The sequence below is a fragment of the Corvus cornix genome, chromosome 3, assembly GCF_000738735.6.
Source record: "Corvus cornix cornix isolate S_Up_H32 chromosome 3, ASM73873v5, whole genome shotgun sequence".
NCBI lineage: Eukaryota > Metazoa > Chordata > Aves > Passeriformes > Corvidae > Corvus > Corvus cornix.
Window position 1 is genome coordinate 89959908 of NC_047056.1, and position 12742 is coordinate 89972649.

The window sequence follows — 12742 nt, forward strand, 5'->3', positions numbered from 1 at the left end:
CAGTGGTACACGAGATGGGGAGATGTCACTGTCCAGTTCCAGGTGACAGGACAGGAGTAGCAGGCCATAATTACCTCCCCTCCAGGCATAAGTGATTTTTTTAAATTGCAAGTACGTACCAGCTTCAAGACTTCAGAAAATTGCTGAAGCTGTGAAGGGCTGGGCGAGGAGCTGGGCTGTGACTCAGCCGCCAGCAGGCAGGGAGTCTCTCCCTTCAGCAGAACTGGCAGCCTGCCTTCTCTTAACAGCAGGTTAGAATTGTTTCTTTTGTTTTTCTGTCTTGACAGAGGATCTTTGCACCTCTTAGTCCAAGCTAGTTAAGATTTGTGATGCAGAACTGCAGGTATAGTGCATGGACTCCCCCAAGAAGCATGGGAGATGCCCCATAGGACTGGGATACCCACTGCAGCATCTTGGTGGACATTGGTGGTCCAATGGGTGACCCAGGTTCTTCCCTGTCTCCCTGTCCTTCCTGCACCCACTGCCGTGCTGGCAGTGCTCCACTCCAGTGTCAAGCAGGGATGTGGGCTGTGTGCAGGTGCTGGATGGAGCACATGCACTGTTGTCAGTCACCTGCTCTCCTGAGCAAATGCAGGATATTTGTTTTCTGTCCTCTTGAGCAATGAGGATTTGTTTGTCAGAGCTTCTCATAAAGGCCTTCAGTTACTTTCTCTCTTACTTCTAAGAGTATGAGTGACTTGCCGGTGATTTTGTAGTGCTCTTTAAATCAAGGAAAGTAATTTTATGAATAATGGAAATGAGAGGAAAAAATTGCTCTATTTGAGGTGCTTGGATCCATATACCATTTGATTTTTTTCCCATCACCAAATTTAGAAAAAGGTAATTTTTTCTATGTGAGAAGATTTCTTATGTTTTCAGCAGTTTCCAGTGGTCTGTGTTTATAGGGTAAGATTGCAGATTGCTTGGCTGCGCTTTTGAAGAGTATACAAAGTTTCCATTTGCACCCTGTGCATGGTTAAATCCCTGGGAACAGGGCTTCACACTGACCTCAAGAACTGCCTTGGGGGGGCTCCATTGCAGGCCCTGGAGTTTGCTTTAATCATAGAATCACAGAATAGTTTGAGTTGGAGGCGCCCTAAAGATCATCTCGTTCCAACCCCTCTGCCATGGGCAGAGACACTTCCCACTAGACCAGGCTGTTCAGAGCCCCACCCAAACTGGCCTTGAACACTTCCAGGCACGGGGCATCCACAACACTGGGCAATGTGTTCCAATGCCTCTTCACCCTCACAGTAAAGAATTTCTTCCTAATATCTGATCTAAACCTACTCTGTTCTGTGGGAATACTTGTCCTTAGATAGAAAGACCAAATCAAAGTATAACATTAAAAAGTGAGTTTTAATACTGAACATGACCAGATTTGTATTTAAATATATAAGCTTTCACACTGTTTTTTGAACCTCCACACCTTTCTTCAGATATGTGGTCAGGCCATTAGTGAAAGCTACAGATACACCCAGGAGATTCAAGAAGATGCTGTATGGCTCATCTGTTATATCATTTGCCTTTTTTAGCTTAATTTTTCATTGAAGACGTATGTCATTTCATTCAATATGTGGTGTTGGAAGAAATCTGACTTCAGGCAGTTTCTAAAGTACACGATGTTCCTTTTGTGCCATCATATAGTGCATAGCAAAAACCTGTAAGCCAGACTTTGGAGACTGACTTTAATCAGGGTGTAATGCCCAGATTTTTCTGGAGATATTACCATCTGCACCCTGGGATCTTCATCCTGCACCATTATCACCTCAAGTATTTCTAGTCACTAGGCCGTGTTTTGGGTAAATGCTCTTGATTTGTGTTTTCTTTCTTTTTTTTTTTTTTTTTTCTGTACATACCTTTTGCCCAGAAAGAAGAAACACTAATTTTTTAGAACTGTATCCCAGCTATATCCCCTATATATAGAAACAGTTTGTTTCCATAGAGAGTGAAAGCCGCTCTTAATTCAGTAGGAGTCATATGCCAGATTGGAGCTAGTAATCTACATTGAACTTGGCAGATACATTTATTTTACAGCAAATTCAGATGAAAAGTTATACCAAAGTAGCAAAACCGTTGTTTTGATCTCAGACTGCCCTGAACCTTTGTTACACAAGGACTACAGGAAATTTCAGTTAAAAAGTGTCTGAAATGGAATTTAAGAAATAGTAAAAATAATAGCTGTGAGATCTACAGTTGGCACCTGTAGATGCTTCGTTAAGGACAATGGATGCTGATATTCAGAAAACAGACATGGTCACAGACCAACTCATCTTAGTTTCTAAAGAAAAAAGATGTGGTATAGAAGACAGGAAAAGATTATCACTCGTGTATGTTTTTTGTAAAAATATGTGCACTCCTTTATACATTTTATTTTTGTATTCTCACAGCTTTATAATAGAGAGTTAATTTTGATTTTACCATTTACAAAAGGAACTCCAGCAAAAGCAGTATGTTCTTGTTTAACTAGATAATACCATTTAATGAGTACCCTCAGTGGTCCCTGTATGGTGAAAACCAGCATCTGTTCAGGAAGCCCTGCAAGCTCAGTTCCCAGATAAAGTCAGTTTTTTAAGTTCTAGTCTCAGGTGTTAGGTCTGTTCTAGTAAATGAAATGGGTCCAGCCCCTGCTTTCCAGCCCTGAGGGTAAGTGGTACAGCAGAGCTTGTTGTCTGCATGGCTGAACTCTCTCTCTGCCCCCCCAGACAGGGTGCAGCTCCTTAAGAGCAGTCCTGGGTCAGTGCTGTCCCTGGAACAGGGCTCATGTATCGCCTTGGAGAATGTGGTCACAATGGGCCACAGCCATGCTATGGGAAGAACCAGTAGCTAAAGGTCATGGGCCCTTGCTCTGCCTTCTGTACACTCAGATATGTCCAGTTATGTCTGGACTTCTAGGTGAATTTCAGCAACCATACAAAATGTGAAAGACTGCTTAGTAGGAAAAGGGATAAAATGTGTTCAGGTCAGGCAGCAGTCTGACAAGCAAGCAGGACTACAGTATACACATGAAAGGTTTAAGACAAGAAAGCAAGTGAGGTTATTTCATGTAATGCTGTACCAAGGCTTGCCAAGACCACATGTAGTCAGTTGTCTCTAAATTTTGGCACCACCTAGCAAGTGTTAGAAATGCTACATAGAGGGAAGGGGGTGATAGAGTTAAAAGGGATACATTTTGAGCACAAGAAAAATGTTATTACTGTACTGTTAAAGAAATACAGGGATCTGATGCAGAGGAGCCTTTGTTACTGGTAAACTTTGTGCAAGACCTTAATGATGTCTGTAGTTTTAAGTTGCATACAGTGTAGTGAGTGAGGGAGGAGAAGATGGTTACTATTCCCAGACAAATGAGGAACAGTGACTGCATGGAAGAAATGTAGGTACACTGAGTGCTTCATGTGGGAGGAAGAGGAATAGAAGCTGCAGTTTGTTCCCAGAGGAAGCAGCATATGGAACATGTCCATAAATGCTAGATAAAGTGAGAGAGACAAACTTTCCAGAGTCACAGTGCTTTTCTTTTGAAATATTGCTACCATAACTCAGTATGCTTTCAGAATTACGAAGCGGATGTTTTTCTGAATGTGGGTATAGCAGGGAGCAAGCTAGATTGCTGCCTGCTAAATAACTGTTCTGGTTTTGGAACAAGCCGTTTCAACCTGACCCAGGATGATTTGCTGTGTAGATACAGTTGGTTGAACACTAAGCTCCCGGCCGGCAGTGCATGTGGCATCCCTCTGATGTTAAAACGTGTTGCAACTGCTCAGGTACTGACTTGAATACATTCCTTAAGGGAAGGCATGGTAACGCCTCAATTTGCAGAAACACGTTGAATGCCCTTGGGGAATGAATGAGAAAGAAACTAAATATTACACAGTGTCAAGCCTTAAAATGCTAGGGGATATGTTTGAAATAAAGAGATTAGTTGGGTCTGCTAGTTTTGGCTTGCTGTTTTGTGACTTGTACTTCATTGTAACCCAGCTTTAACACACAGAAAATTTCAGTTTGCCCCCCCTTTCCACCCACCTCATTGTGTGGTTCTTACTGTTTTCAACAGGTTTGATTGTGTAGAATAAACAAACTTGGCGTTAAGAATTGGCAGTTTGGGAAAACATAAACTGCATTTAGGATGCTTAAAAACACTGATAAGCAGACATGCTTTTAATATTACTTGCCTGAGTATATTTCTAATGGATTTACAAATAGCAAGTTACCTAACCTGGAGTTTAATTGGATGCACTCAGAAGAATTCTGTGATGGCACTTGGTAAAGGCTGTATTAAAATAGTACTGGAAGCGTGCCTGCAATTTTAACATCTTGTGTTGTGGTGGTGGTTAGCCTTAGTGGGTATTAGATGGAAGACTTCCAGTCAGTTGGGTTGATTAATTTCAGACCTGGACTTAAAATGATCTCTGTGTATGTTATGCTGGATCCTACTGCTAAGTAGCAGCTGAATAGCAGTTTTCTTTTTGCAGTAACTGAGGGGGAAAAAAAAAAATCTTGGGATTAAATCAAAGCTTTTATCTTGTCATTTTAATGGGAATAAAACTTAAAGTAAAGCTTTGAGTTGAAAGGCCAGGTTTTTTAATTCGGGTTTCACATGTTTTGTACTCTTGGATTGGCAAAGACCAGGACACCTAAGGCTGTCAGCAATCTTTATCTAAAAGGATATGGTGTCTGAGCAGTGGGGGCATATGTGCCCACAATAAATCACACAGGGAAAGGTCTTGATCCTCAAGGAATGCCTTTGGCAAATTTGTGGCACACTGAGAAATGGTTGCCTCCAAGACAGGATGGCACAATGAGCCTTTGGGAAATTGTTTGAACTCATTACAGTACCTCACCCCTTCTTCCTTGTCGGTAGCTGTATTAACCCCACTGGGAAGCCATTCTGTCAAGCAGCCACTGCAGTGGTCTGGAGGGAGTATTCTCAGGATGCAGAACAGAAAAATAATTTGGTTGGGTTTCTTCCTTGTCTCTTTGGTATTCAACAGTTCAAGGTACATTATTTGTGCTTATTTTTGTGGATTGCATGGTGTGGGTTGAGGTTAACAGCTATGAGCCTCATTCCTATTTAAATTTTATCATAGCCAAAAAAACCAAAGTTGCTGTACCATTTCTGGTTTTGTAATGATGGAAACAGCTCTTAGTACTAAGAGAGTGTAAAATCTGTTTTTAAAGCTACTGAAAGGACTAACAGATCCTTTCTAGTTTCATTCATGTGTGTACTGAATTTGAAACCAGCATTGCAAACTTACTGCCAAGTTGTGATTAGGGTTTGTTTTGCATGGCTAAAGATGAACTCCGCATTTAACTAAAAGATCTTTGATACTGCAATGCCACAATTGTGTTTTTATCTAAATCACTTGGTACAGCAAGTTACAGGTAATGTTTTTCAGTGCTAACAAAAGTGGGACAGGAGGCTTCAGTAGCTTTATTAAATCCAGTGCTTGTCAAATCAAAGGCATGCTCAAAGAAGGAATTACCTGAATTAGCTCTGTATGTTGTTGTGGGCTAAATTAATGTTAGGGCACCTGACAGCTTTTGCTTTCTTTATTTTAAGTGCAGTTAAAGCATTCATTCTTTTTCTGTTGGAAATCTTGATATGTTGAGATGTCTGAAGAACAGACAGGAAATGTAAATAGTGTGCCCTTGTTATACTATCTATTGCAATAGTTTTTTCAGATTTATTCATCATATCTGAAAATTTAAATGAAAAACTATGAAAAAATAAGCAAAGGAGAGCTGAAGAGTTCAGATCACATGAGATTTTTTCAGTTCCCAAGGGACTAAAACGGCATTATTGTTCATCTTTATAGAGGCATTGAGTGAAATCTGTAGAGATACATAAAATCACGTGTAGTGCAGGCATTCTTGTCATACCAACAGAAGAGGACAAAACCAAAAAGAGGATACAAGGCATAATGATCATATGAAATGCATTAACACAGTATGTAATTGAGGCTGGTGACCTGTGGAACTTTAGAAAAATTTTTGCCACATGCTTGAACAAACAATAAGCAGAGCTGTATGCAGCAGCATGCTTTTTGCTTTATCACAGTTGCAAAGATAAAGCTTTCCTATAATGACAGTTTTCTAATTGAAATCTTTGATTTTCTCTGAATTCTGAAGTGTTGCCTAACTTCAGTGACATCACAGCTCAGCTTCAGCCAGTGGTTCGATGCTTTGGGGTAATTTTTTTTATCACCATGTCATGTGTGAATCGAGGGCTTCTGAATGAGGGGGAGGTCTAGGGTATAATGGAAGATAGTGTTGACTCAGAGTTGACATTTTATGTCCTTTCCTCAGCATGGGGTTTTTGACACCAAGGAGCCTGCTACAGAACCTTGTGCTGTATGTCCACATCGTGGTCCTTGATTCTGATGCTGGACGAGATTAATGCCACGAACTCATACCTCCTTGCCATTTTTAAGCAGAAACTCTCCTCTTCCTCTTCTCTAAATGATCAGACTATCCCTGAAAAAAAATCAGGAAAATGTGGTAGGCATATGTATTAGCAAAGAGTACCTCCGACACTGTGATTAGATCACAGTGGTCACGACTATGTGCAGAGTACTGCAAACATGGGGAATCAGTGAAAGTGTGTGGGGCACAAAGAACAGTATGTGTTAGTTGAAGTCCAGCCATCATTCTCATTGTGTTGTTGACTCAGTCTTTCTGAAGCAGGTTCTTTGGCAAGCTGTTTTGAACAAGACTTAGATTTGTACCTGATGTGGGGACAAATTCTTTAGTGAGTTCCAAAACATTGACTCTATGCATAAACTGGTGTAAACAAACACTTTGGTATTTTTGAAACTATGTTAAGAGAGAAGCTAAATGGTAGGCCTAATTATATAGGTTAAATACTAGACTTTACTTCATCATCTCATTTGCAGAGCTCCTGGGAAAGTAACAGGAGATGCATATTTGAAGATAGAGCTAAAATTTCTGTTTTACTTGAAAATTTATTATTTTTTAATTCCTTTCTCTGCAATGTTTCTATTATTAACCAAAATCTCTAAAACAGATCATAATATATTGCTTGTGCTCTGCCCTGAAGTATATGTTTAATCCTATCTGTTCCAGAAGTTGCTCCATTCTTGTTATTGAAAAAAAATTTTATTTTATGACTGTGTGTTCTGGCATGGTCTTTCATTTGTTCTAGTAATCCTTCCATCCCTAAAAAATGCATGAGTCTTTCTGGCACCCGTCCTTTTCATTTTTCTGTGAACAGTGAAAAAAAATTGTTTAACTTCTTCAAGCGTTTTCTAATTACAGCAGTGGAAAAACTAATTGGACTGTAGTGACGTGATGCACTTCACTCTGCATCTTCAGTTATGGTTTTCTCAGAGTTCTGCTTGAAACTCTCTATGTTACTGTTTCAACTATATATAAGCCAAGAATGAAATATCCTTTAATGTCAGGTATTACTCAGGTAGCATGCAGAGTTTTGACTGAAAAAAGAGTTGGAGATTAAACAGTTTAGATGGTTCATGTAAATAACTTCAAGCTTCTCAGCCTTCTGAAGGCATTAACAGTATTTTCATGTGGAATATTACTCTGATGTATATATGTTTTAATAAAGATAAACATTGTTGTAACTTGAGCAACTGTCATCCCGGAACAGTGAGGAGAAGGAAGTGATTTCTTCGTCAACTAGGAAATATAAAGTTGAGTTAAACATCTTTTTCTGTTTTGAGATATCAAGTCCCCTTCAAATCTAGTCTTTTATTTTAATGGGCAAATATTTTAGCTGCTAGTTTGGATCTTAAACTGTTTTGCTAGGTATTAACCTCTGGAAATGAGAAAATCTACATGTACCTTACATTAGTTATTATACACAACTCTTTGATTTCAAGGACTCTTTGCAGACCAGAAATATCTGCTGTTCTTCAGATACTGTTCTCTTCCTTCTCTTTGTGGTGCTAGCTATTGTTTTCTTGAATTTATTATAATTTTGTCAGCTTCCTAATTAAGGCGGTATTAATTATACTTTTTTTCCCCATCACTTCTGATACAAATTGTATCTAATTTCTAACACCTACACTAAGATTTCAAATGGCAGGCACCAGTCTTTTAATAAATTAAATGATTAATGACTCTCAATGTAGAAGCCAAACCCTTGACTTAGGTGTGGCTGCAGCAGAAGCATCTTCTTTGCATGGAATGTTCCAACTCAACTGGTGTTTGGGATGTTGATGTGTGTTTTCATGGCAAGGCCCCAGCCTGCTGAAAAATCTGCCATAAGATGACTCACAATATTATGACAGAAGGTAGAGTCATTGTATGTTACTTAAAGGGCATTTAATTTAATTTGTTCTTGGTTATGCATAAAACTATTTAATAATGCTATGCAAATGGATATAAAATATATTTATAATACATGAAAAATAGCTTCTACAAAACTCATGTTTTTTCTCTATAGCCTTAAAAAAAAATGTTTCCATGATGGACGATGCTTTTAAATCTAGTGTTTACTTCAACTACGACAATTAAATCAATATTGGAGGATACTCATCACAGCTGCAATTTCAACAGTTATTGTTATTTCCAGTTAGTGGACTGGTAGCTCTGCAAGCTTACAGCATGTAAAAATGGCATTTATTTCTATTTAAAATTGCAAAAAATCCCCAATATTAAAACAAAGGAACAGTATGGCAATCAGTGATTTCCTGAGCCATGTTTTTTGAATGCATTTTTCTCGGGCTAAAAAAAGTCCTTTACTGAGCTCTGTGAGGTAAACTCCTTTTCCTGTGGCTTTGCAACATATCCCTCTACTACTTCTGAAGAGGAAAGGGTGATCCACAGAGGGATCACCAGGCAGCATGCTCTTGCTGTGGCTGGTGCCAGGTGCTTTTGCATTCAAGTGATAATTCTTGTTTTTTCCCTTTCATAAACCATCAGTGGACTTGTTCTCAGTCAGCTGCGGAGCCTTCATCTGATTTAAAAAGCCAAAGGCAAGCACTGTCAAGACAGACATGAATGCCATCTTCTGTAGTATTTTCTCGTAGACCAAGACTTTAGATAAATACAGACCAGTTAATCTATGTCAGTATACTATGTGCTAAGTGTATAATTAACTGAAAATGGCAGTATTCAGTGCAATTTTCCCTTGTTCTTAAAGTGAAACTGTAATATAACCCAGTGCTGGTAGGAGTTGTGGGATGGGAAAGTATATTTAAAAGGTGGAGAGGCATCTCACAGTGTAGGCTCTGCTTCAGCTGAGTGCTGAAGCCACAGCACTGATGTAAAATGATGTATTATGCAGGAGCAGTTGTTTTTATTGATTTCGTTACCTGTATTGCAGTGAGACCAATGTTACCTCTTCTTCATCTCAATGAAAGCTTTATTCTAAGGAGATTATTGTGTCAGTGTCTCTGCAGCTTGCAGCTTGTTTTCTGGGAATAGTCAAGGCTTTTACAACTTGTCCTTTCATGTTCTGAGAGCTGGCAATTGAACAGGCAGTAAAAATGATTATTCTTGGGACATTTTTATCAAGCATGAAACAAATGTAAAGAAGGCAGGAGGAAAAAAATAACCAAAGCAAAAGTGTTACGCTTACAAGAATGTGATTCTCTTGTCAAAACTGCTGGTAAAGCAATCTTTATTACTCATACCATCTCCATTAATGAAATGGGAGATGGGGGTGCTCAGTTTTCTTTTCTAGTACTGTCTTTTATTTTTCATGGATTTTCTGTGCTGCTGAGAGCAACGGCTGATATTGGTTTCATTGCATTGTTTTCGTTGCACTGGAATTCAGAGAAGAACAGCGTGAGCTTGATCATGTTCCCACTAAGCATATTGGAAGTGGAAAGCCCCGCTGCCTTAGGAGGATTATATTGCACTGCTTGTGTTTTATTATTAATTAAATGTTCTTTCAAGGCATAATGGGTGTAGTATTATTATCTGTCTTGTAGACTTCTCTTCAAAAGAGCACAAGGAACACAGTGATTCTAAATGGCTGAAAAGAAATAGATTTTTATTTACCGTGTCCTTGTAGTTGGTTCAAAGATGGGATTGTATTGAGTTTCCCAAAGTTAATACAATTTTGTTATCAAGAGAATTTGGGGTGTAGCCAAATGAAATGTTAACATTCATTTTGAACAATGGTATTTAACAGTTTTATTTCTATGTGTTGCAATTATTTAAAGCTTCTACTTGGTAAAATTAAGAAAATACTTTCTCTGGAAACAAAAATGAGAAAATTTAAGAACTGAATTGTTTGCTAAAAGTTGTATGCCAGTTTTTTTTTTCTTTTGGGGTTTTGTTTTAGGTTTTTTTCATGGTGAGTCTGGTTTTCAGTAGTGTAGGATTTCAGTAGCAAAGGTTTCAGACCCTTGTGGCTCTAGTTGACTTCAGTGAGATGAGCTTTTGCTCAGCATGTTTGAAAATCCCTTATTTCTTTTTGGTGGATGGCTGTGAGGATTCCAAGTGCTGAAAGAGGGAAGGAGTAACACACTGACAATCACAAGACCTAAAAGCCAACTCCTACATAGAAAACATAAAGCACAATATTAGTTTTGAAGTTTTACATTAATTTAAAACAATAAAGTAGTGATGCTGGTACAGGATAGTACTTATGGGCCTTAAAAATATTTATAGGCAAGATGGGCTTAAGACAATAATTCCATTAAAACATGCTTATTGTGGCTGGAAATGGAGTTTAGCAGGATGAAGGTGTGGAGGTTTTAAGTGCATGGGGCTGAGAGTTACCTATAAAAGTGGCACCAATGTATATCTGAAAGCAGGGCTTCAATGCATTTGAAGAAGACCTTTAAAGCTCATCAGGAAAAGATTGAAGGGATGTTTTTGTGACTAAACTTTGTTACTATGCGGCTTCTGACGTGCTGAAGAATTTCATGCAGAATGACTGAAAACTTGTGAAAGTAGTAGAAATTAATTCCCTCCTGTAAAAGACAAAAATGAATTTAATCCCCTCAAGGGCAGTAAAAGGACAAGGTGTTGTAATACCATGTCGATGCAAATGAATAAATATGCTTAAGAAAATAGAGGTGTATATAAGGGATGGCTGGAAACTAGTTTGTAGATGAAGAACTGAATGTTATAATTTTCTGTTGCTTGTGTTTCTCAATTAGCAGTGGTCTCGGCTTGTTCACCCGATTTTAGTGAAATCCTTTTTTAATGAAAACTGTTGCTGTATCCATCCATGCTCATGGTTTGATTTACCAGTACAGTTTATTTAAAACTGGTAAAGAGTTGTAACCAAGTGTTGCTGTTTTTATTTGACAGGCCGGACCTGATAGACATGAGTACCGTTGCTGTTCAAAGCAACCTTGCAAATTTAGAACATGCTTTTTTTGTAGCAGAAAAACTTGGTGTTGCCAGACTTCTGGATCCTGAAGGTAAGAGAGCTGCAGATGGCTCTGTTGCAAAACCCCCAACACTAAAATAAAATCCAATCTGCCTGCAGGTTGTAGCATATTTGTGGGCATTCTTACAACTATGTGATAAAGCACTGTTCTGTCTGGCTCTTTTAGATGTCGATGTTTCCTCACCTGATGAGAAGTCAGTAATAACTTACGTGTCATCACTTTATGATGCATTTCCCAAAGTACCAGAAGGTGGTGAAGGCATCAGTGCAAATGTAAGTAGAAGACCACTCGTGCAGTGTGTGAGCTACATTAATAAAATTCTGAATTTCAGATCCAGAATGTTAGCTAGGTCTTCCATAGGACTGTTCTCACACTTTTCTTTGACGTGGTTTTTCTAGGCTGAGATTTTAGAGTCTTAGCTATTTCATATCATGGACATGAAAATATTTGTGCTAAGAGCTTAACTGTAAACAGTGTGCCTGAAGTTGGAGATAGATTGAGTCAAAGTTCTTGTTTTTCAGTTGTGGATGTATAAATTACGCCAGCTTGAAATTTACTAATCTAGAAAATATTTTGTTTTCAGTAGAATTATTTGGGACCAAAACTGAAGACTGAAATCATATATTTGGAAACTTGAACTGATCTCTAAAGAGCAAATTAATACTGTTTCAGAATTGTAGGATTTCAAAAATCCATTTTATTTATGTGTGAAGACTTCAGCCTTCAAAGCTGAAGCAAAAAAGAGCTCTTAGATTATTTTAATCTCTTCTGTAATCTGGATTTTGCTTTGTCAGGATGTTGAAGTCAAATGGGTTGAGTATCAGAATATGGTGAACTACCTCATGCAGTGGATCAGACACCATGTGACAATAATGTCTGACAGAACATTTCCCAACAATCCTGTGGAATTGAAGGTGAGGTGTGGTGGTTTAAACTCCTTGTTGGAATTACACTTTATCTTACTGACTCAAAGCATACTTGAACAAATGACGTGCTTGTTGATTTATACAATCAAGTCAGCTGTAGAACAGTACTACTCCTTAACCTTTTCAAAGTATAATCAATACATTGCTAGCATATGAACAATCAAAAGGAAATCTATAGCTTGTCACTGATTGTTTTTTGTAGAACTCTAGTAGAACAGTATAAAGATAAGCTTGTGAAGTATATTAGGAGAGGGTTTAGAGGCTAAAGTTATATTTGCTGTAAGTAAAAGTTGATGTTATTTTTCATGTTTCTGTAGGCACTTTATAATCAATATTTACAGTTTAAAGAAACAGAAATTCCACCGAAGGAGACAGATAAATCAAAAATTAAACATCTATATAAACTGCTAGAGGTAAGTTTTAACATGCATTGAAATGTATAGAAGTTCCTTTTCTGTGACTTAAAATAACAAGTACATATGAATTGTT

The 12742-nt window shown here is 38.2% G+C and overlaps 1 protein-coding gene across 14 annotated transcripts in view; it reads left to right on the forward strand.

The window, feature by feature from the left end:
• Window positions 1-12742, forward strand: part of DST (dystonin) — a 292238-nt gene that overhangs the window by 130566 nt on the left and 148930 nt on the right. For all 14 annotated transcript variants that reach the window (XM_039568018.1, XM_039568020.1, XM_039568033.1 and 11 more), the window contains 4 exons: window positions 11245-11357; window positions 11493-11599; window positions 12122-12241; window positions 12571-12666. In XM_039568018.1, coding sequence (XP_039423952.1) covers window positions 11245-11357; window positions 11493-11599; window positions 12122-12241; window positions 12571-12666 — 436 coding nt within the window. The remainder of the gene's footprint in view (window positions 1-11244; window positions 11358-11492; window positions 11600-12121; window positions 12242-12570; window positions 12667-12742) is intronic.